Below are 24538 nucleotides of genomic sequence, written 5' to 3'. Positions count from 1 at the left end.
TGGAAGCTCCTCCTATGAGCTCTACCAGCACTCGGTTCAGCATTAAAAATGAATCATGTGATCACTGTATACATCTATGGCATGGAGATATTTAGCAATTTAATTTTTTATAATGAACTACACAAGCATGAATAGCATACTTTGGCAGAACATATAAGGTTTTTATAGGGTGTGTGTTTAGTATCACTTTAATGCATTCTATGGAACCGGAACAGTAGAACATTGCACAGGCCTAAAGGGTGATGATCACAGCCTTTTAGCATCAAAGATATGCATAAATCCATTGCACCGATAGTGAAACCATAAAATGTTACTTTCTCTATCATTTACTGAGGAACACATAATTCAGTTCGGTTATACTATTGTCTACAGGAGGTTGGGACAGAAACGAAGTTTGCCAGCACCATCTAACTCCTCTTCTATTCAGCATGCCTAGTTTGTTTGCTATTGTCCTAGAAGGTTGGGCACTTTTAGTTCACTCAAATGGTCGTGTATTTGTTACTAGCCTTTTTTGTGGAATTTATTTCCTCTGTGACTTTAATCAAGTTACTACACCGCTGCTTCAGTTGATTTCTATATAGCAGCTATCAGCATTTCCTTATCACTAGCTTTGTTGGTCATATCCCAACCCTGCTGGACTGGATGGCAGGGGCAAGGCTGGAATGTGACCTTTAGGCATTAGGCTTTTTGTACTGTGTTTGTTATCCTCATACTGCTTTCTGGATCCTGAGCTGTGGCACAACCCCAGGTATGACCCAGTCTTTGAGGACTCGGTCAGTGGGAAGTATTTCACCGTTTGTACCACCAAGCGCCTTTTTTAAACTTGCTTCCACTGTCATTTTTTTTACTGCATTAAGGTTTAAGGCTAAGAGATTAAGAATGGATGTCTTCTGCTTGGTGGAGTGCTGCGTATTATCCCACTGCAGATCCCGCTGCTGAAGCACCACGTAGGTAAACAAGGGAGCAACTGGAATGGTCCTATCCAACCTAATGAGTCAAGGGGTCTCCCTACAGAATGTCTTTTGGAAGCACATTATGTCCACCCTAGTGCCCTTTCCTGGCACCCTCATTGTTGGTTGCTTATCTGCTTCCCGTCCATCCACAGCCTATAAACGGCAGACGGTAAGCAGTGTCGATGCAGGCTAATGTACCTGTACGTCAGCCCACATTGGCGGCTCCTATGCGGCTCACAGAGAACACACCTGGGAACCCAGTGATCCATGTGTCACATTACCACTGTGTCCGGGTGATCACATGGTGTTTTACCATATGATTGCTGTGTCCAATCACAGCAATCACATAGTAAACAAAAGAAACTGAAGGTATACTTTGCTTCTCTCTGCTCTCACAATCGGCTGTGAGAGCAGAGAGAATTGTTGCTGCAGCCTGTGAGAGTACAACAACCTGTCAGGCTGCATGTACACTCACAGACTGCATTACCACCCTGTTCCAGTGTCCCTGATCACTGCCCCAGTTTAAGAACAATAAACAATGCACCCAGCCCCTGTCACCTGTCCCAATGTTCACAATAACACCACCATCCACTATACCAATGACCTTATCACCACCATACCAGCATTCTGATCACCGCCATACCCCATACCAGTGCCATGTTCACTGTCATATGCCATACCAGCACCCTGCTCACTGCCATATGCCATACCAGTGCCCTGACCACCGCCATACCCCATATCAGCATCCTGATCACTGCCGTACCCCATACCAGCATTTTGATAACCCCATATGCAATACCAGCATTCTGATCAATCCAATACCAGCGTTCTGATCACCCCATATGCCATACCAGTGTCCTGATCACCGCCCTACCCCATGCCAGCGTCCTGATCACCGCCATACTGCTGTGCTACCGTCCTGATCAACACCATACCGCATACCAGTTTTCAGATCACCTCATGACAGCACTGAAAGCTGAAAATTGGCCTGGACTGGAAGGGGTGAAAGTGTCCAGATTTGAAGTGGTTAGAAGACCGTCTTTGAAGTGGCTCAGCTTTCCAGAACCTTGCACTCAAAATTATTCAGAAAGACTTGGTACCTATAGGCTATGGCCAAGTAGGGCCTCACAAGTGTCTAATATTGCTCATCAAAAAGCAAGGCTGTATAGCTCAAGTCCTTGCTAAGGAAATCTACATCCTGTGGACCAGTGCATCATTCCATTACCGTCAGGGATATTGCCCCTCCTTCCCATTTAGGAGCGGAGCTGGTAAAGGGTTGGGGATTTCCTTGGTCCCCCTCTCTCACTGACTGTCAGTCTTCTTCAAGCTGGACGCTGGCAAATCTTTGTGGACTAATATCTTTCTGGTGTCTGTGTACACCAGTCTGAGGTTATGGTACACCTTAACCCCTGCCTATCCTTGAAAGGGTATCTCCCCAGTTTAGCTGACTTCAGGGTTGATAGCCCTGGGTTGTTATTTGTCTCAGGGGTCATTTTGGCTATGCTTTGGGATATTGTATTGCTAGGCTTCTCCTTGGATATCTTGTGCAAGATGGGATTTCAAGCTAGACAACCTCATTATCTTCTGTTTTCTTCCTCATTGATACCAAGGGTTGGGAGTGTAAAGTTGGTCTCCTTATGTGGACCTGTTTTGTCCACTGAGGACCTGTTCTCTGGGGGTTTTACTTAGTGCTCCTGTTTATTGACCATGGTATGTTGTTGGTCTCTTCTTTCTAGTCAGGCAGTTGCCTTGTTTTGGTGGTATTTTGTTCACAGCTTTCTGCTGGTGTGAGCTCAGTGTCCATTCACCTTCGCAGTAATTTCTTGTTCTGGTCTGAGCACCAAGTTGATCCTCATAAGCCTTCAGTCAACGGCACATTTCCTTGCCTTGCAAGGGACTTCATCCCTTCTGTTTTAGAATTGGGTAATTGCCTTCATTGTAGTGCTGGGTTGCAGGTGGTTCCTTGTCCCTTCCTGCTCCTGCTAGTGACTGTTGCCCACCCATCAGCTGGACTGTTTTTGGATGATGTCAGAGGTGCTTCTAAATTCCTATATTTTTCAGTGGATGATGGAGAACATGTTTGTACTTGCTATAAAATAAATTTCTTCCAGTCCATTGAGGGAGACAGGTCTTGCCCTTCTATGTTTTCTTCTGGCCCTGTGTATAGTTTGCTCATAAAACTGAGGCATGCTGAGTTATATGGGGACTGACTTACAATCTTTCAATTTGTGAGTGTCAACCTCCTTTAGGCAACAAGATAACCCCACTGTTTCTGAATTCATGTGTCCCTCAATAGAACTGGTGAAATAGATTTTTCCGTATGTACAACAATCTAATATTCTGTGCATTAGGTTACCTTTACAAATATGTAAATACAAATTCTATTTCTACACCAAAAAATTAGAAATATGACATTTATGTACCATTGCTGTGCAGCCCATTGCTTTTTTGTGAGCCTTAAAAAGGTAGCATGGACATGACAGTTGTTAGATTGTTTTATGAACTACTGTAAGCTATGTGTTGGAAAATATCTCTGTCTGCTTTGCAGCCTTGGTTTAATTTTTTTTCCTTGCAGATAATCTCCAGAATCCTTAAATCCTCTTTGACATAAACCAGTTAGAAAATCATGTAATTCCTGTATAGTGGCCCTTTAATGTCTAGTTCCAGGGTTGTCCTAAAGTAAACCTGTGACAAACTTGGGCAATTCACATAAAGCATATGATAAAAGATACATACTTTTAGAAATGATGAGCAAACGATGCTGAGCAAATCCAGACATATGGTAAATGCACCTTTATTTGTATGCAGATCCCAATACCACCATTCCTTCTTAATGTGGTGGATGGCCTCACTAACCAATAGGAAGGCCTGAGGAAGCAGCGTCTATTCTCAACTTTCATAGTCCAGTCAAGATTTGCATATCATTACAGCTGCCTAGATCTCTGTTCCTAATAATATTTTTGACATTTGATTGTAACTGAAGATAACCTCTCCTCTGCTTATTTATTTCCCAAGGTTAGTGTTACACCAGAATATGGTGTGAGTGTTGCCATGCGTAATAATAAAAATCACATTTACTGACACTAAGACTAGCATTAAACATTTACAGATATAAGAAATTAAAACTGGTATTTATACAAGCTTCAGAAATTGGCATTATGAATGTGAAAAACCAACACAGGAATTAACCCTGTACAGTCAACAGGATTGCAAAATATTCTTCCGAAAATCAGAGGCTTGCCATGCATGTACCAACGTCAGTGATATTCATACAAAAGACTGGATATTTCTTACACTGATGGCTATCAACCTAGATCAGCTTTTCTAAACCTTTCTACGCCAGGAGAACCCCCAAAATAGTTTTCACGTTTTAGGGGAACCCTACTAAAAATATCTAAAGCTCGTGGTATATTAGCATCATCAGTAAGTTGTAGAAAGAAGTTGCCTGTACATTGATAGTCAGTAGAAAATTGATGGTCATTGTAGACTGAGGATCAATCCACCAATGCTCATTTGTCAAGGAATCTCTACAGCCTCTAAAGGTACCTCTAAAGGGTCATATGGAATCCCAGATGAGAAAAGGATGACCTAGATTTGAACTACATGTGGACCCTATTCACCTCCCACATGGAAGAAAAATATACTTTAAATATATTTGAAAAATATTCTTCCCAAATATATTGACATGTATTTGAAATACTACAATTTGGAAGTATTCAATATATTTCTATATATATATATATATATATATATATATATATATATATATACTTTATGTTAAAATGCGTTTTTTAGATATTACAAAATATATGAAAAATATTTGGAAAAATATTTTTTTAACATATAAAAAAGTAATTTAATATATATTTTTACATATATTTGTAAATGCAATATATATATATATTTAAATATATTGAATATGACCAAAATTGTAGTATTTCAAATATATGTCAATATATTTGGGAAGAATATAATTTTAAATATATTTAAATTATATTTTTCTGCCATGTGGGCTGTTTCAATGTTCACCTTGGCTAATATGCTAGGAAATCCAAAGTAGCTCTGATATGATCACATTAGAAAAGATTACATTTACTCTAACTCATTTCTTCTGTGATCCATGTTTTAGGAATAGGTTTGATGTTAAAGCAGTTTTAGTAATTGATCTGTCTTTTCCATAAGACCATAAAAAATATTTATAACATACGGTAGTTGTATTTCTTGTTAATAGTTGCTTGCTTCAAAGTGAAATTACATAGCAGCATTGCCATTCTGTAGACAGGTTAGTCCTGGATGGATGTGAAATTGTAAATATCTTTAAGCAAGAGACTATCAAAATCAAGCCTGTCCACAGTTGACAATTTTTTTCAGTTATAGCAGCAGATTTTTTTTCTTTAAACAATAGGTTTAATGTCTTGCTCCGCAGCCAGGCACATAGGCTCATTCACTTGTTCATCCAATAATCAGTCTAGGGGTGTTGGTTCTGTTGCGTTGATTTTTGTTGAATAGGAATGGGGATGAGGGAGATGAGTGGGATACTCTAGATTAGGAAGTACTGTATGTACACTGAGGACTGCCTAATCTTCAAAACAATCTATAGCTGAGTCCGCGCTTGAATCAAACTGCTTTAAACAGTAGCAACAGTTACTCCTTTAGAGCCCACAGCAGTGTCCCTTTAAGTAGTAGTCTGCTGAAGGACAAGCGCGTCGAAACACCAGCCGATACTCCCTTTGCTAAACCCGCATCTGACTTCCTAGCACAATAGGGGGTTAACAGAACACAGTCTCTAAATACTTTTATTTATATCGTTACTGACAGGGCCCAAAAGAAACCAGGTGCCTTCCTCCGTGATACCAGACCAGATCTTAAGGAGATAACCCCTCAGTCAGTGTAGCAGAACTATGGTCTCAGCAATTCAGGCCCTCAGGTAGCCCACCTAAAGCCTACGGCTGCAACTGCCTGGGAGGGCAATGTGCTCTCTTCCAGGCTTGAGCAATCAAAGTCAGGAAAGACCCAGAGCCATATGTGTTCATAGACTATATACAGTTACCCAGCATGCCTTGGGGCCCCCTCTCTCTGGGATAGGTGTAGGTTGTGTCAATATTCATGCTGTCATCTGCATAGCTCTCCACCTATCATCCAGAAACTTCTGCAGACTCCTGGATACAGAAGAAGCCAGGCAGACTAGCAGTGCTTGAGCACACAAAGCAGACTTAACTAAAAGATCACAGCTCACTCAGTGCAGTGAGATAACTATATTTTTACCTAGCAATAATTAGAGTCACTCTGCCTACAGAGTGAAGACTAAATTTACCTGTCAAAACATATCTAATCCTATCTATCTATCCTAGCACCTACCTAGGAGGGGGCTACATGTGCAATGGCAAAGAAAGTGAGTTTTAACGCCCACATGCCACACATATGTGTCCATGGCTCACAGCACAGTCACTGAGCTCTCACAGACAGCTCATGGTCTACCGTTATGAACAGAATGGTACATGCAATGATCATTAAATAATGAACAAAAATTCAGCACTCACACGATATAGGATGGAATGGTGACATAGGGTATAATGGAAGGACAAATTGAAACTGACTGAACACAGAATATAATGGAAAAGAGTCAATGGGTGGAATGGTCCATAGGATAGGCAATGAGAGGAGAAGGCAGACCAGGAAACCAGGGCACCTGGATGGGAGCCGGCAAGCCTCTTCGGGGATGGTGGAGATTCTATGTGACCGAAGTAGCGGCAGTGTGAAAACAGGTGATGTGTCCTGAGGCTGATGATGGAAAAAGGGATGGACCAGAAGGCAACCACCTGGGAAGGGACCGGCAGCTCATCATCAAGGATGTGGAGAATCCCTCGAATATAGGCAGAAGAAAAGGAGGGCGCCAGGTCAGGAGGAGTAAATTCAGTAAAAAACTGTAAAACAGAAGACTTACATCTGGGATTTCTTCAGTTGGCATGTGGAGTGGAAGGACCTGTAGAAGAGCGGGATCGTGGTGCAGTCAGGTGGATGGATCGGTGACCACAGTGGGACCATGCAGGGAGCCGCTCATAACTCGGCAATGTGTGTTCAAAGTTCCCCTCTGGCAGGGAAGAAGATGACAGGGGCTGTGGAAAGCAGCGGAAAAGAGGCGCCAGGTGAGAAAAGTGTAAAAACAGTAAAGGTTTTAATGCAGAAGACTTACATATAAAAATCCTCCAGTCGGCATGTGGAAATGAAGAACAGGCAGAGGAGCATTATCCTGGTCACTCAGGTGGATGGATCAGTGATAGCAAGCAGGTAGCCACTCGCTGGCTCACCGGTGTCTGTTCAAAATTCCTGCCAATCGGTGGAGAGGTTACATGACAGGTGCCGTGAATGGCCGGTGCAATGCATTTCAGAAGCTCCGCCTCCTTTGTCAAGCAAGCTGTCAACCTCTCCACTGCTGGGCGGGAATTTTGAACTGACACCGCTGAGCCTGCGAGCGGCTCCCTGCTTGGTCCCGCTGCTGTCACTGATCCATCCACCTGAGTGACCAGGATCCTGCTCCTCTGCCTGTTCTTCATTTCCACATGCCGACTGGAGGATTTTTATATGTAAGTCTTCTGCATTAAAGCCTTTACTGTTTTTACACTATTGTCACCTGGCGCCTCCTTTCCTCTGCTTTTCGCGGCATCTGTCATCTTCTTCCCTGCTGGGCGGGAACTTTGAACACACATAGCCGAGTTGCCAGCGGCTCCCTGCATGGTCCCACTGTGGTCACCGATCCATCCACCTGACTGCACCAGGATCCTGCTCCTCTACTGGTCCTTCCACTCCACATGCCAACTGAAGGAATCCCAGATATAAGTCTTCTGTTTTACAGTTTTTCACTGAATTTACTCCTCCTGACCTAGCGCCCTCCTTTTCTTCTGCCGTTATGAACAGAAGCTGGTAGAACATTCCCCCTGATCTGTGACCACTGTAACAACCAATCACAGTGGTGACATGATCTGGATATTAAAACTGCTCCCCCCCCACCTCTAAATTTAAAGGGATTCCACGGACAGGAGAGAAGGGGGTTACAGTGTAGAAGTAAAATTTGACTTTTCTGAAAACCCTATCAGTGTTAAATGGTTTGTCCCAACCCCTGTAACGTCTGCTTTGGCCAGACAGTTGGCCTCTTACAGGAACTAGTAAAATAACATATTTCCTGATGGGATTAACTGGCATTGAAACCCATGGGGGGGGGTTCAGAAGAACAAATAAGTACTGTATTAAGTCTAGTGACAGTGAACATTTTTTATTTTCCCACAGTTGAACTTCAAAAATGATTATTTGGTTTCATGATTAGGCTGAGCTTAAAGCAGGCAGGTCAATGATAAATGTATTGCTGATCAATTTGTATGCAAGGAATGCAGCTTTATGTACACGACAAAGTGTGGCCATGGGGGTAAGGGACATGTTTCTATTTGTATTCAGTAGCTATTTCTCGCCTTCCTCCTGACAGTGTAACATGACATCGATCACATAACCACTTGTAATTAAATTGATAGTTTATGCAGTCATATGGAGGTATAATTAATTAGACTAATAACGACTCAGCAGCATCTAAGCAGCACTAGATAGTATTATATGAACTTGGCGTGTTTGTTGTATAATAACTTGGACTAAAGAAATGTAATTAGCCTCATCTGACCTCAGTTTGATTTTTTTTCAATGTAGCAGATGCTTTTCAACATAATTTCTACAGCTCAGTACATAAACGAATGTACCTTGACAATGCAAGTAAATAAATTAACAAACAAAACTATTACTAAACGCTCACTATTAGCAAACTTACAGATTAACATCTATCTAAAGTCAATTTTTTTTGTAGATTTATAGTGGATAATGTGGTGAGGGGTTAGAGCCGTGCTTTAGGTGTTTATTGCTGTCTGCGACCCAGCATGGTAATCACTGTCATTAAGACTGAAAGTGAAGGAAATCCAAAAATTATGAGTTGTCAGCAGAATAGGACTAGAAAGGAACTCTTCTAATAAGGACACTTGTTCTGGTGAAAACTAGTGAGGCACCAATATATTGACTGAAAATAGGGTTTTAGGGTTATGTAAAAAAAAAAAGCGCCGATAATGATAATTGCCTTCAGTGCAAAATACCGTCCCATTGACTTCAATGCAAAATGGCGTTCCATTAACTTCAATGCAAAATCATGTCCCATTGACTTCAATGCAAAAAGCTCCCGATTGACTTCAGTGCAAAACCGCTTCCTATTGACTTAAATGCAAAATCGCTTCCCATTGACTTCCATTCAAAATCACGCCTCATTAACTTCATTATCAAAAACACCCCTATTGAATTCAATGCAAAATGGTGTCCCATTGACTTCAATGCAAAATCATGTCCTATTGACTTCAGAGCAAAAATTCCCCCTATTGACCTCAATGCAAAAACACCTCTATTAAAGTTTTTTAATTTTATATATATTGCATTTTACTTTCTGTCCAATTTTTCGTGTGTTACTTTCAATAAAAGTTATTTTACGATACGGGATTGTATTTTTTAAATTCATCTTCATTTTAATTCATGATATTAATAAAAAAATCGAATATAATATAAATATATATATATAGATATGGTTTGTTTTTTTTGGTTTTTTTTAAACTGTCTATTTTGGTTATCACCTACAGTGGATATAAAATGTCTTTACTCCCCTGTTAAAATGTCAGGTTTCTGTGATGGAAAAAAATTAGACAAAGATAAATAATTTCAGAACTTTTTCCACCTTTAATGTTATCTATAAACTGTACAACTCAGTTGAACATAAAACTGAAATCTTTTAGGGGGAGGGAAGCAAAAATAAAAAAAACTAAAATAATATGGTTGCATATTATTATATGGTCGTCTTTTCATCTATTTTGGAGGGATGCCCAGTTCTTAGTAATGTCACTGTTGACCCATATTTTCTCCACTTGATGATGACTGTCTTCACTGTGTTCCATGGAATATCTAATGCCTTGGAAATTCTTTTGTACCCTTCTCCTGACTGATTCCTTTTAACAATGAGATCCCTCTGATGCTTTGGAAGCTGTCTGCAGACAATGGCTTTTGCTGTAGGATGCGACTAAGAAAATGTCAGGAAAGACCTACTAGAAGAGCTGAACTTTATTTGGGGTTAATCAGAGACATTTTAAATGATGGCAGGTGTGTACTGACTCCTCCCCAAAGCTTTCAGTTTGTTTTTCAATTGAGTTGTACAGTTTATAGGTCACATAAAAGGTGGAAAAAGTTCTGAAATGACTTATCTTTGTCTAATTTTTTTTTACATCACAGAAACCTGACATTTTAAGAGGGGTGAGTAGACTTTTTATATCCTCTGTACAACAAAATTATATTTTTAATGCATTTTTAAATTTGTGTGGATGAAAAGTATTCCTGGTGTCTCACTGACTGTATGGGCACTGTCCAACAGCACTATGAAATGGATTATACAATCACTTAGCAACTGCACTAAGTCTCTGTTGGGTTCCTCCTTCTAGCCAGCAAAATGTTGATCATATTCTGATTTTGATCATGCTCTCTTATTGTGTGAATGATGGCCCATCAAAGTGTATATTTATCCAGTGGTTTGCAAAGGTACTTTACTAGAAGATGTACCAGCTTGTGGTACCAAACATACCAATAGGTAATGCTTTTTCCCACAAAGGTCAACTTTTATGGCCTCTCCTACTGGAAATGTTAAACGGCTATGTATGAGCAACAGTTGGGTAGAACATATCATACTAACCTTTGGTGCTCCTTTTTTTTTAAGATGGTGATTTACAGAATGAAGAAGGAATGATGGAAAATGGTCAACCAATTGGAACAGGTTCATCCTCCCTACCAGTTATAACAGAGCTGGAATCGGGTACAGTGTCAGGGGATACATGTGCATATGAAGTTCTTCCAACCTCTGAACTCATGGATGGGACAGGTAAGTAACTGGAGTGTTCTTATATCTTATGGGTCACTTTTTGTTCAGTTATGTAGAAATAAACAGAGAGATTATATGGTTTGCACATGTGACTAAAATCTGAGTACCCAGTCTTATATATTCTTTTTGGGTTATGTTTGTCTAAACTTAATATAGAATCATTGCCAAACTATTTAGCAGAAAATTCATTTACTGTGCTTGGTGAAGCCTTTTACTACCAACCTTTGTGCTATTCTTAAACAGGGCTGTATGTGGCATAACCCATATCATTATGTGAAAAAGGTATGGGTACAGATGGTGGGCCAGAAGCTCAGTAATTGACCAATACTTCTAAATAAAATCCTCCAACATTAGAATTCTTGCTTTGGTTCCATTCTTTTCTGTCCTGCCCTGTTACCTGTAAGAGAGGACCCGGGAATTTGGTCAACTGTAATAGCACACGTTCCTGTCAAATGAGTGATGAATATTGTGAATTATAAACACCACCTTATTAAATATTAGTTTAGGATCCCTTGCATGTTACAGAAACAAGGAAATTCATGGTTGCTTTAGACAAGAGATGTACACATTGCACTAAACACAATGCAAGCCTGGACGTTTAAATTGAGCTTATGATGATAAAAACACATGAGCAGATGCTGGCTTCAGTAAAATCTGCATGTGGAATGTAGTTCTACCCACTGAATTGTTTGGGTCTGTCTCATGTCTTACACCAGTGATGAGTCACCATTACCTGAAATGACACACTTCCCTATGCTGACAGACTATACTGTAACTTTTTAAATGGAATTTTTTTAAGTGGATAAAACCCTGTTAAGAAGAAAGGGTCAGCAGGTACATTGCAACAACATAGCACTTAAAAGATCCCATCATAATTACAAATGACAGCACAATGGATCTAGAATGGCCTGCCTCTGAGCAAAAGGCCTGACTACAAGCAAGAGTCTTTCTATTTTCCTATTCCACTGACCATTGGGACTAAATACACTGCGATGCAGAAGGAACTTGTAGTGGAGTGCTCTGTTGGTGAACTGTTGGTGGCCAAGAGGCATCTCGTCACTGATGAAGCTGGTTCCTGGTCTCAGACAGTGATGGACAAAGACAGTAGCCTCCTCCCAGGAGTTCCAGTTCAGCGGTCTCTCAGCACTGCACAGAACCTTTGAACACTGGATTAGCTGAACATCTCTAGAACAATTGGAACACTTGAACCATAAGAAATTAGATCCCTGCTTACTACATGCAGCATGTGACTCTTTTCCCTCTGTGAAGCCTCAGCAGAACTCTGCTCAACAGCAAAGACAGTCTCATGTGTCCTGGCAGCTTTCACCAACAACGCCTTTCCCAGGGGAGGCTTCAGCCCCCTCTTGTCTCACATCTGTAGGCTTCCCCACAATTCTGGCGCACTCTCATCGTGCATTATCGTGGTATAACACGTAATTTATTAAATAAAAAGGATGTATACTCACAAACCAACGTGATAATGGGCAGTATAGGTGATCCACAAAAACAGTCACAATACAACTGTGTCTAATGATGCGGATAAGCTGACGTGTTTCGGGAGCTGAACCCCCTTCCTCAGAGCTCTGAGGAAGGGGGTTCAGCTCCCGAAACGCGTCAGCTTATCCGCATCATTAGACACAGTTGTATTGTGACTGTTCTTGTGGATCACCTATACTGCCCATTATCTCGTTGGTTTGTGAGTATACATCCTTTTTATTTAATAAATTATGTGTTATATCACAGTAATGCATGATGAGAGTGCGTCCTTGTTTGTTTTTGTTTGTTTTTATTCATCAGTGGTCAGATTTCCCGATCTCAGAAGGGCAGCACTTCTTTGGTTGGCATTTGACAAATCCCTTGGTTTGCATGAAGATTGGAGCGTTGGTTTCGTTTGCTTTTCTTTTGGAGTTCCCCAGAACTCTACCTGCTCTCCATGTTCACTGCTCCTTAAATCTCCAGCTATATGCCTGCCTTGAGCCCTGCTCCTGGGCTCACTGAAGCTCTGTTTGGGTGGTGGGCAAGCATAATATTCTGGCCACTACCACAGTCAATAGGAATCCTCCTTGGACTGCTTGCTAGGGATAGAAAACCCCAGGCTCACCAACATCCAGTGGAAAACATCCCTTGTCTTCCACTCTCTCCCTGTGTTCTGCATCCAGTACAGAGAGGGAGAAACATCCTGTGTGGCCAGGAGAAATAGTCTGCTGCTTGGCCTAAAGGAGTCTCAGTGCTACATGAAGTTTAACATAGGTCCAGCTAACTGTAAATGCAGATCTCAACATTTCTGGCAAACATTTAGCTATATTCATTTTTACAAACCTTCGAGGAGCAGTAGAAAACATAGATGGCACCAAGGTCAACTTTTATAATAATTTCAGCTGCTTACATGTGGATCTACTGATCACTTTGACATGTGGGTATAATTTAACCACTTGCCTACCGGGCACTTATACCCCCTTCTTTACCAGGCCAATTTTCAGCTTTCAGCGCTGTTGAACTTTGATTGACAATTGCGCGGTCATGCAAGATTGTACCCATATGAAATTTTTGTCATTTTTTTCTCACAAATAGAGCTTTCTTTTGGTGGTATTTAATCACCACTGGGCGCTTTACTTTACTTTTTGCGCTATAAACAAAAAAAATTGCAAAAAGTTTGAAAAAAAAAACATTTTCTTTGTTTCTATTATAAAATTTTTCAAACAGGTAATTTTTCTCCTTCACTGATGAGGCAGCACTGATGGGCACTGATAGGCAGTACTGATGGGAACTGATAAGCAGCACTGAAGGGCACTGATAGGCAGCCCTAATGAGGTGGCACGGATAGGCAGCACTAATGAGGCGTCACGGATAGGCGGCACTGATAGGTGGCACTGGTAGGTGGCACTGATGATGGGTACTTGTAGACAGCACTGATAGGTGGCACTGACTGGCAGCACTGCTGGGCAGTGACTGGCGGCACTGCTAGGCATTGACTGGTGCAACTGCTTGGCACTGACTGGAAAAACCGCTGAGCACTAACTGGTGGCACTGACTGGCAGCACTGCATTGATGGGCACTGGTGGGTGGCACTGGTGGGTGGCACTGGTGGGCACAGGTGGGTGGCACTGCTGGGCACAGGTAGGTGGCACTGCTGGGCACAGGTGGGCAGAACTCGTGGGTGGTACTGCTGGGCACCGATCATCAGGCCACTGATCATCAGTGCCCTGATGATTGGTGCCGATCCCTGCTCTGACAACTGCCGGTCCTCGGCAGTACTTTCCTCGCGCTCTGACAGCGTGAGGAAAGTGCAGCCGAGAACCGGCAATTGCATTTCCCGGTGATCAGCGTGTCATTGGACACAGCTGATCACGTGATAAAAGGCCACTGTGATTGGCCTTTTACCACATCACGTGATCAGCTGTGTCCGTAGGACACAGCGAACACGGAGATCACCGGGTGCACGCCCCCGGGGGTGCGCAGGAGAGCGCATTCTGGGAGGACGTCATATGACGCCCTCCCAGAACTGGCCGGCCGCTGTGTAGCCGTCATTTGGCTATCTGCGGTTGGCAAGTAGTTAATCAAATTGAAGTACATCTGAAGCCAAAACATTCAAAAAGTTATAAATAAAGTAGGGAATGGGTAAAACCAGTGGTGGGCTGTGCATTTCACACCTAGGCCTTCAGTGATGTCCAACCTGAATTAATCCAGCAATGTTTGGCTGTAACGTTAAAAATTCAGCACAGGAAAAACAGGGATATAGAAAAAGCGGGGCCTGGATTAGACAGGGTTACTGTATAGAAATGTAAATAAAATGTAATATACTCACCAAAAACACTGATTATCTGTACACAAAATCCATCCTTCTTTCTTTCCTTAAGAAGAGTTCAATTACTCTGTTGTGCAGGTTATTTGTGTGTTTCAGTTCCAACAATAAGTTATTTTCTAACATCATAGAAGCTAATGCTGAAAGTTGAGTCTGTCCTGTAGCATTTAATATATTTTTTCCATGAATATGTATTAAATTATTCCCAATAGTTCTCTTCATTTCATAGATTTTCTCTTGGTTGCACTGCTTCCTGTGGTGTATGTTTTACTTTTTTTTTTGCTTTTATCCATCAGCCATTATAGTCATCATGTGTTGCAAGGGTCAAAGAAATCTGCTTTGAGGCTTTCTGGCATAAGTTATTGTACGCCTGCTAGATATTTCCGAAGTCGCCAACTCAAAATCTGCTTGGTTATAGCAACAGTTCATTGCCATATACTGCAAGCTACAGGAGAGTGCAATATTGATTCTGAAGGTCTCAAGGCAGATTTCTTTGACCATGGCAACACATGATGGCTATCATGGCTGTAATATAAATGGATAAAAGCCCTAACATAACACATACACTGCTGGAAGCAGTGCAACCAAGAGAATAGACTATAGGTAATCATTTAATACTAACTGGTGAAATCTTTCTATTTTAAATCTGTGCATGGTCTTTATCTGTGCATGTACAAGGCTGTATCTCTGTGATATGAGTTGATTATTAGGATACAGTTTACCTAGCCCAGTTGATCGAAGCAGCATGTAAGGAGGCTCGTGATTGGCCAGGTGTTGGCACCAAACTGTGCAAGTCCGCTCCGTGCTTCATCTTGGATAGGACAGCTACCCACTTACTGGTAGATGGAACCCTTCACCTCACTGTGTCACACTCCTGGCCATAAGCCTACTCATGACATTCCCAGCCATAGGCCTTAATATTTGAAAACAAAGGATTGCCTGCGCACGAAATGCATTTTCCGTACTTTACAACTTTGTAACTTTGCAAGATTTCCATTACATCTAACATCACACTAACAGAATATCAAAATTCTTGGCATGGAATGCCACACACAGTAGTAAACATTCTTGTCATTTGGGCGCAGAACGCCAGCACATAATTTGTAAGCCATCTTCTCCTCTCCTGGGGAACACTAGTGAGTTGGGATCACTTTCCCCATGATCACTTTCCCTAAGTCTATCATAGAGTATTATCAAGATGCTTTTGTTAGCATACCAGTCTCTCCCAATGACCCTTCCATAGATCTGCCTAGATAGGTACAATCCCAGATAGCACATTTATGCACAGGTGTACTAGTACTTATTTCAGAGGACTCTGGTTTGGCCAAAAATGATTTTTTCATTGTGCTCATGGCCCATAGAACACCACAAAAAGAGTCAGGGTGACTACAGCTGTTCCTACTGAGTGCTGAACCACCTCGCCTGGGGTTTTCAGCTCTATAGCTGTCCCTTGGACAGTAGCCGACTACATCCGACTACACTTTCCCTATACCAGACTGCGTTGGGGACAGACGTCTACTGGCAAGCAAGCTAACTGCACCTGCTAACAAGCAGACCCTATTTACATGCCACAGCTGAGTGTGCTACAACATGCAAAAAGTGCAGGATAAATGCCTATACTCTACAGCCACCCAGGAATTTGCTGCCATAGCTGGATGTGTGACAACTTATGAACAATGAAAAATAAATGCATGCACTCTACTATCGTTATTGGTACATGCAGTGATTTTGTTGCATATGGAGAACTGTGGTAACCAATGATCCATACTTACAATGTACTGCGTTAACATCAGCTAAGTGTAAAGGAGTCTCATGTGTAAATGGCACCTAAATGGCTGTGAAAATCCTACTAGGGGAACTTGAAGAGTTATGGTGTTGCAATACTTGGAAGATGGACTATATACGGTGATACTGGTGGCAACACTTTTAAAATGTACCTAATAAAAGGGTCTTGTACATCTACAGAACCATGTTCATATGTTGTGGAGACTGGAACATTGGATCTTGTCAATCTCCTGCTGGAATGGCAAATAATTTGAATCCAGAAATGAAAATATGATTTGTCTATTATAGCCAAAGTGTCACCGTGTTTCTAATTATCAAGGATAGCAGTCAGTGAGCATTTATGGGCTGCCTGGTTCATTAATGTTTCATTAATTAGAGCAAATCAATAGTTTTAAATAATTACCTGGAACAGTTATTATGTATTTTTTTATGCTGATACAAATGGTTAACATATATTAGAATGTGTTTTAATGTTTTCAGGAAATGTGCTTTTGTGCTAGAAAGAAAATGTTTTCAATTGTCTTCTAAATATGTGTTCAGTATATTTATAGAATGTGTATGTTCATTCCTGGGTGAGACGCAATATTGGGTGGAGACCTCATAATACTGTGGTTATTTAATTAATATGCCCACACACACACACACAGTGAAATAGTGAATTGGAATTTAGATCAATTATTTATGTGTTTCTAGCAACAGTTCTTGGTCGCCAGTGTATAGAATTTAAAAGGGTTGATTTACAAAAACTGCAAAGTACAAAATCTGGTGCAGCTCTGCATAGAAACCAATCAACCTCCATGTTTTTTTGTCAAAGTGTAACCACTTGCAACCCACATACAGTAATTGTACTGCGGCCGGGCGGCAGCTGCTGACCGGGCTGCGTACTGGTACATCTAAACCTTTCTTTCAGGTGCCTGTGCTCACACTAACCCGTGCTGTGGTTGGACACAGCACGAGTTTGGCAGCTGATTTCAGCCAATAAGTTTGGCTGAAGTCTGCTGATCGGCTGTGGCCAATCACACACAGTGTTTAGAAAAACACAAAACTCTGTGTACAGGGAACAGCGATCTTCCCATTTCTTCTCCCTGCAAAGCAAGGAGAAAAAAAACAGACAGATAGTAAAAAAAGCAGCACACATTACACATTGTTAGACAAACAGTTAACCCCCGATTGCCCCTCCCAGCCAGTGCCATTAGTACAGTGAACAGTATTATCATTGATCACTTTATTAGTGTCACTAACGATGTCAGTGTCAGTTAGTGACCCTCCCAGATACCCTATCACAGTCACACTATAAGTTGCTGATCGCCACCATTACAGTATAGTGCCATAGCTGGGTAAATTCCATTATATATACCATAGTCTGTAGACGCTATAACATTAACACAAACCAACTAATATACATTTATTGGCATTTTTATTTATCATAGTTACATTATAAATCGCTGATCACCGCCATTACAGTTTAGCGCGATAGCTGCGTAAATTCCAGTATATATATCATAGTTTACATAGTTACATAGTTAGTTTGGCTGAAAAAAGGACAAAAGTCCATCCACTTCAACCATAAAAAAAAAAAAGTTATAATCCTATACCCACAGTTGATCCAGAGGAAGGCAAAAAAAACCCCAGCAAAGCATGATCCAATTTGCACGTGCTGGGGAAAAAAGTTCCTTCCTGATCCCCAAGAGTTTGTAGACGCTATAACTTTCACACAAACCAATTAATGTTCATTTATTGGGATTTTTTTTTACCAAAGCCATGTAGCAGAATACATTTTGGCCTAAATTTATGAAGAAATTTGATTTTTTTTTTTATTGGATATGTTTTATAGCAGAAAATATATATATATTTTTTTCAAAAATGTCAGTCTTTTTTGTTTATATCTCAAAACATTAAAAAAAAAGTGCTGATGAAATACCACTTTGGTAGTTAAAGTAGAGCAGGGCTGATTAGCGAACAGTGCTCTGGTCATGAAAGGGGTAAAACCTTTAGTAGCTCAAATGGTTAACTGAACATATATAAAAATACACAGCAACACAATCCCAATATAATATCCCAGAAAAGTTATCCACCTCCACCCTTGAAGGCCAAGCAAACAAAATATATAAAACTTTACTTTTCTACCTAAATAATATATCCCCCAATCCCACCTTATAAAAAGTGTCCAAAATATCAAAATAGTGTCCCAAATGTCTCAATTATCAAAATAAATCTCCACACATGTAAGCCATTAAATTCTTTCTTCTTCAAACTTGCAAATCCTGATGACAGTAAACCTCAAAGAAAAAAAAACTTAACATAGTGTCATACCATTTAAATAATAAAACACACGTGCCACTCTCTGTGCAACATGCAAAATCTATATATACGTGTATACTCTATAAGTGAGTATCTCTATACATGCAGAAATATATCAATAAAAGACACTCACATAAAGTGTCAGCTGCAAACACAAGTGAAACTAAAAATATCACTCCAAACGATGTGTGTCACCACACTCTGTATACATAAGTGTACACCTTAGACCCAAACCAGCAATCTCCACCTCATGTGCTGATGGATAATTACCCTATGCAGGAAGAGATAGGGCATCACACCACTCTGGGTTACTATCTCATCATTCAGATCATTCAGATTTCAGGCTTCCTCCAATATTATTCCTCCATTTCCCTCATGAGAAAATTCACAGTTACCGATAGTAGATAAAACACAGTCTTCCTTTATTTGGCAACTTACATTAAAATAAGGGTGAAGCAGCTCCTCCTCACAGGGATACAGATACAAACAAGTTTAGGGAAACATTAGCCACATGTTCCCACTTCCAAGATGGCCGCGATCGCACTTCGGTCAGCGTCGATACGTCTGACGTCACGTGTCCTTGACGCGTTTCGTCACTTCCTATGACTTTTTCAGAAGGGTGAAAAAGTCATAGGAGGTGACGAAACGCGTCAGTGACACATGACGTCAGACGTATCGACGCTGACCGGAAGTGCGATCGTGGCCATCTTGGAAGTGGGAACATGTGGCTAATGTTTCCCTAAACTTGTTTGTATCTGTATCCCTGTGAGGAGGAGCTGCTTCACCCTTATTTTAATGTAAGTTGCCAAATAAAGGAAGACTGTGTTTTATCTACTATCGGTAACTGTGAATTTTCTCATGAGGGAAATGGAGGAATAATATTGGAGGAAGCCTGAAATCTGAATGATCTGAATGATGAGATAGTAACCCAGAGTGGTGTGATGCCCTATCTCTTCCTGCATAGGGTAATTATCCATCAGCACATGAGGTGGAGATTGCTGGTTTGGGTCTAAGGTGTACACTTATGTATACAGAGTGTGGTGACACACATCGTTTGGAGTGATATTTTTAGTTTCACTTGTGTTTGCAGCTGACACTTTATGTGAGTGTCTTTTATTGATATATTTCTGCATGTATAGAGATACTCACTTATAGAGTATACACGTATATATAGATTTTGCATGTTGCACAGAGAGTGGCACGTGTGTTTTATTATTTAAATGGTATGACACTATGTTAAGTTTTTTTTTCTTTCAGGTTTACTGTCATCAGGATTTGCAAGTTTGAAGAAGAAAGAATTTAATGGCTTACATGTGTGGAGATTTATTTTGATAATTGAGACATTTGGGACACTATTTTGATATTTTGGACACTTTTTATAAGGTGGGATTGGGGGATATATTATTTAGGTAGAAAAGTAAAGTTTTATATATTTTGGTTAACTGAACATGCTGAAGTTAGAAGCTGATTGGCTACCATGCACAGCTGCACCAGATTTTGCACTCTCCAGCTTTAGTAAATCAACACCATAATGTATTTCCACTTTTGCAGTCAAAATTAAAAAACCCCACATTATGTTTGTTACGTGTTCCCATCAGGGGCGGACTGACAACTCATGGGGCCCCCGGGCAATAGGGGATCATGGGGCCCCTGTGTCCTTGCCCAAACTCAAAAAAGCCTATGAAAAAGGTACCAGGGGCATCTCATGGGGCCCCCTACTGACCTCGGGCAGTGCCCGAGTTTCCAAATGGTCAATCCGCCCCTGGTTCCCATTCACGCAGCATGCCTAAAGAAAATGTGCCTTCAAGTATTCCGAACAATTTCCGAATGACTGAGTCTGCCCCAAAAGTTAGGCTTAGGACAGGATGATTTTCCTCCCAATAACATACAATACAGAAAGCAAACTTCTAAGGCTTGGTCCACATATGTGCGGGTGGTGCCACTGTGGATCCACACAAAAATTCGTGCAGCTGCACCACCCGAACAGAGGAATGCAGACCCACGGGTGGGTGCCATTAATTCTAATGGCAGGCCACCCGCACTGGAAAACGCAACCATACTGGAATCCGAGGTTCCCGTGCTGGCTGCGTTTTCAGAAGAAGTGCAGGGACTTCTTTCCTGTGTGTCACAGGGCACGGGAGTCCATTCAAATGAATGGGCTCATGCCTGCACAAAACGTGGCCCGCGCGGTCGCATATATGTGAACCAGGGGTAAGGGTGCGTTCAGCTGCGAGAATCCCAGTGGGGGTTCCTGTGTTTAGCTGCAAATATGCAGCCCTATTGAAAGCAATTGGAGGCTGACACCTCTCACAGCTAATCACGCTCACTGGCATGTAATTGCTCATGCAGTGATCACATGCAAGTGATTGGTGTTATCCCAATTTGGCTACAAAAGTAGAAATACACTTTTAAACACACTTCATGCCTTTCATGGCTTTGTCTGTGGGATTTTTTGCCTTGTGATCAGGGGCAGACTGACCAATTTGAAACTCTGGCTCTGCCCGAGGGCCCGGGGTCAGTAGGGGGCCCCATGAGATGCCCCTGGTACCTTTTTCATAGGATGTTTTGAGTTTGGGTAAGGACACAAGGGGCCCCATGATCCCTATTGCCCGGGGGCCCCATGAGTTGTCAGTCCACCCCTGCTTGTGATTACTTATGCCTTTGTATCATATTCTCAGGTAAATCTGTAGGGACATCTGGTGGACAATTTGAAATTAACATTGTGTATAGTTTTTCCTCTGTTTAGTCAAATTGCTTTCTGTTAATTACCAGCAATGTTTTTTGATTGGTGCTTCAAAACATATAGTGCAGATATAAGTTTTGCAATGTTACTGCTTTTTGCTGTTTGAAGCATGGCACATTTTTCCTTAATGTAAGGTGTTCCTAAAATATGCCTATTTTAGAAATGTGTTAGTGAGTATAGAAATAAGTCCCACCACACAAGGAAAAATAAATAGTAGTATAATTGCTCTTCATGCATTAAAATTTAATGACCAAAATCTGCAAACACATGTAAACGAATTCCTGTAGGAGTAATTAGTCTGGTTGTGTTTGTGCTGATCACAACATGAGGTTATATTAGCTTCTTGCCAGGTATGCCATTAAGCCAGCATAATCCTCTACTAAGAGCATTAGACTTCACCTCTGCATAAAATGCTTTCAAAATGTCTTATTCCCACTCTCATCGGGGTTCATCTCCCCCCTCTATTTAGTTTATGAACAATGAAATAGAAGTTGGAAGAAGCATCAGGCTCATGGTTTAGAACAGTGATGGTGAACCTTTAAGAGACCAAGTGCCCAAACTGCAACCCAAAACCCACTTATTTATCGCAAAGTGCCAACACTGCATTTACACCTGAATACTGAGGTTTTAGTTTAGAAAAAACAACCCATACATTAACATATTTTGTCTTAAAAGAAAAAAACAGAGCTTCCACTGACCACCAGCAGAAGGGGGCAAAGTTCCACTGACCACCAGCACAAGTGGGCAAAGTTCCACTGACCATTAGCACAAGGGGGCAAAGTTCCACTGACCACCAGCACAAGGGGGCAAGTTCCACTGACCACTAGCACAAGGGGCAAAGTTCCACTGACCACCAGCACAAGGGGGCAAAGTTCCACTGACCACCAGCACAAGGGGCAAAGTTCCACTGACCACCAGCACAAGGCGGCAAAGTTCCACTGACCACCAGCACAAGGGGGCAAATTTCCACTGACCATAAGCACAAGTGGGCAAAGTTCCACTGACCATCAGCACAAGGGGGCAAAGTTCCACTGACCACTAGCACAAGGGGGCAAAGTTCCACTGACCATCAGCATAAGGGACAATGTTCCACTGACCACCAGCACAAGGGGGCAAAGTTCCACTGACTACCAGTACAAATGGGCAAAGTTCCACTGACCACCAGCACAAAGGGGGCAAAGTTCCACTGACCACCAGCACAAAGGGGGAAGTTCCACTGACCACCAGCACAAGGGGGCAAAGTTCCACTGACCACCAGCACAAGAGGGCAAAGTTCCACTGACCATCAGCACAAGCTCAAATCTTGTGTTTAAAAAAAAAAAAAAAAAAGTATTAAAACTCACAGCCAGTCGAATATATATATCCTTGGCAGTGCATTGACCAGCCAATGCGAAAGCTCGGACAAGTTGCGGCTAGTGAGTCGCGGCTCATGACTTCATCGGCTGGCACCGCTACTCCTTTCCGAGCATGTGCATGGCCCCTGTGTGCACTGTTATCTGATGCTTGGCTGCTGGGGTGACTCAACTGTGTTCTGACATAGAGGGCTCTGAGTGCCCACTGTGGCACGTGTGCCATAGGTTCGCTACTTCTGGTTTAGAAGGTGAAGCTTTCAACCCCTTAACCAATAAAAAATAGGTATTGTTGCTATTTTGAGACCCCTCAAATACAAATATGGAAGATGCTCTGTTCAGGTACTCTGGTTTTATTAACAAGTCCTGAGCAAACAGCACAAAGGATTAAACTTAAAGAGGAACTTCACTCCTCTCATTTCTTTTTACATTTATCACTTACACTGTCTACTGGATTGTCCTAAAAAAACAGATTTAGATGCCCAGCAAATCCAGCATTGTGTACCAGGTCCTGTGCCACCATCTTCTCCTATGTCATCCGAGGGGCAGCTGTCTCTTCCAGGTTCCTGCAGCTGGCGCTGCACATATGCGCAGTGTTCTATAGACTACCCAGCGCATGCATAGTGTGGTAGAGTTTGCCCCAAAGAGTCTGGAGATGTGGGAATTGAGTACCCCAAGAGGCTGTGGTCAGCTTGAGCTATGTCATTCTCTACTAAGGGATTTCTATAAAAAAAAAAAAAAATCAAATTGTGTTACAGGAGGGTGGAAGGAGCAGGTATATATAAAGAAGAAAAGGAGACTGAAGGTCCGTTTTAATGCCTAGATCATTGCAATAATTAATATGGTAGTCACAATGTATGAAGTGTTACACATATTAGTGTAAATAGGATATGATCCTGTCATTATTTCCTTTCATTTGCTTTTTTTTTTTTTACCCTGATGTCTATAAAGAAAAGATAAGGTTGAAGCAGACCAGGTCTAAACTATTGAAAGTCTCCCCCACAAAAAAAAAAGTTTGCTTTCAAAGGTCCATCTTCCAGTGTTTCTGGGAGGTATGGGTGATATTATCATGTCTCACCGCTGCCTCCTGGGATAGCCAGGAGCTTGAAATCCTGTGATAACGCACTCCCTAGAGGACCCAGCATTTTCGGGAAGTCGTGCTTATGCACACTGATGTCACCTGGGTCTCCTGGAAGTGTGGAAAGCTAAAGCAGATATAAGTATTTTTTTCTTTTTTTTTTCATTGCATTTTGGAGGGGGGGGGCACATTTGATATCACACACTTTTCAACTTTCCATTTTAATGGAATGTTCACTTTAAGTATAGGCACATTATTTTCTAAGTCATTTATTACACACAAAACTAAAAAAAACTGTTTGTATGAACAAACTTCCTATATACTAGCCTATATAGTACTATGTGTGCAAAAAGATAAATAGATCAATAAATATACACGAGCAAAACATGTATTATAACAATCAATATCTAAACCGGTGCTGGTGCTTATATGGACCATGAATAAACAAAAGTGCTAGTGCATGTATAGACCATAAATAGACTAAACAATAGATAAATAAATAAATATGCAAATTGATGCCAAAGTTGCTACATCAAAGTAGCCAATAAGTATTAGACTAGTGCAAAGTTCATAGTGCAAGAAATTAA

At 41.3% G+C, this 24538-nt stretch overlaps 1 protein-coding gene across 6 annotated transcripts in view; it reads left to right on the top strand.

Moving 5' to 3' along the window:
* Positions 1-24538, top strand: part of PHACTR1 (phosphatase and actin regulator 1) — a 445132-nt gene that overhangs the window by 376311 nt on the left and 44283 nt on the right. For all 6 annotated transcript variants that reach the window (XM_089682314.1, XM_089682316.1, XM_089682313.1 and 3 more), the window contains one exon: positions 10732-10893. In XM_089682314.1, the coding sequence (XP_089538440.1) occupies positions 10732-10893 (162 nt within the window). The remainder of the gene's footprint in view (positions 1-10731; positions 10894-24538) is intronic.

This window comes from Staurois parvus, unplaced genomic scaffold (genome assembly GCF_062004578.1).
Source record: "Staurois parvus isolate SC_StPar_1 unplaced genomic scaffold, SC_StPar_1.0 ptg000287l, whole genome shotgun sequence".
In the NCBI taxonomy this organism is placed as follows: domain Eukaryota; kingdom Metazoa; phylum Chordata; class Amphibia; order Anura; family Ranidae; genus Staurois; species Staurois parvus.
The sequence above is the reverse complement of the archived record's forward strand: the minus strand, read 5'-3'. Positions and strand labels throughout refer to the sequence as shown.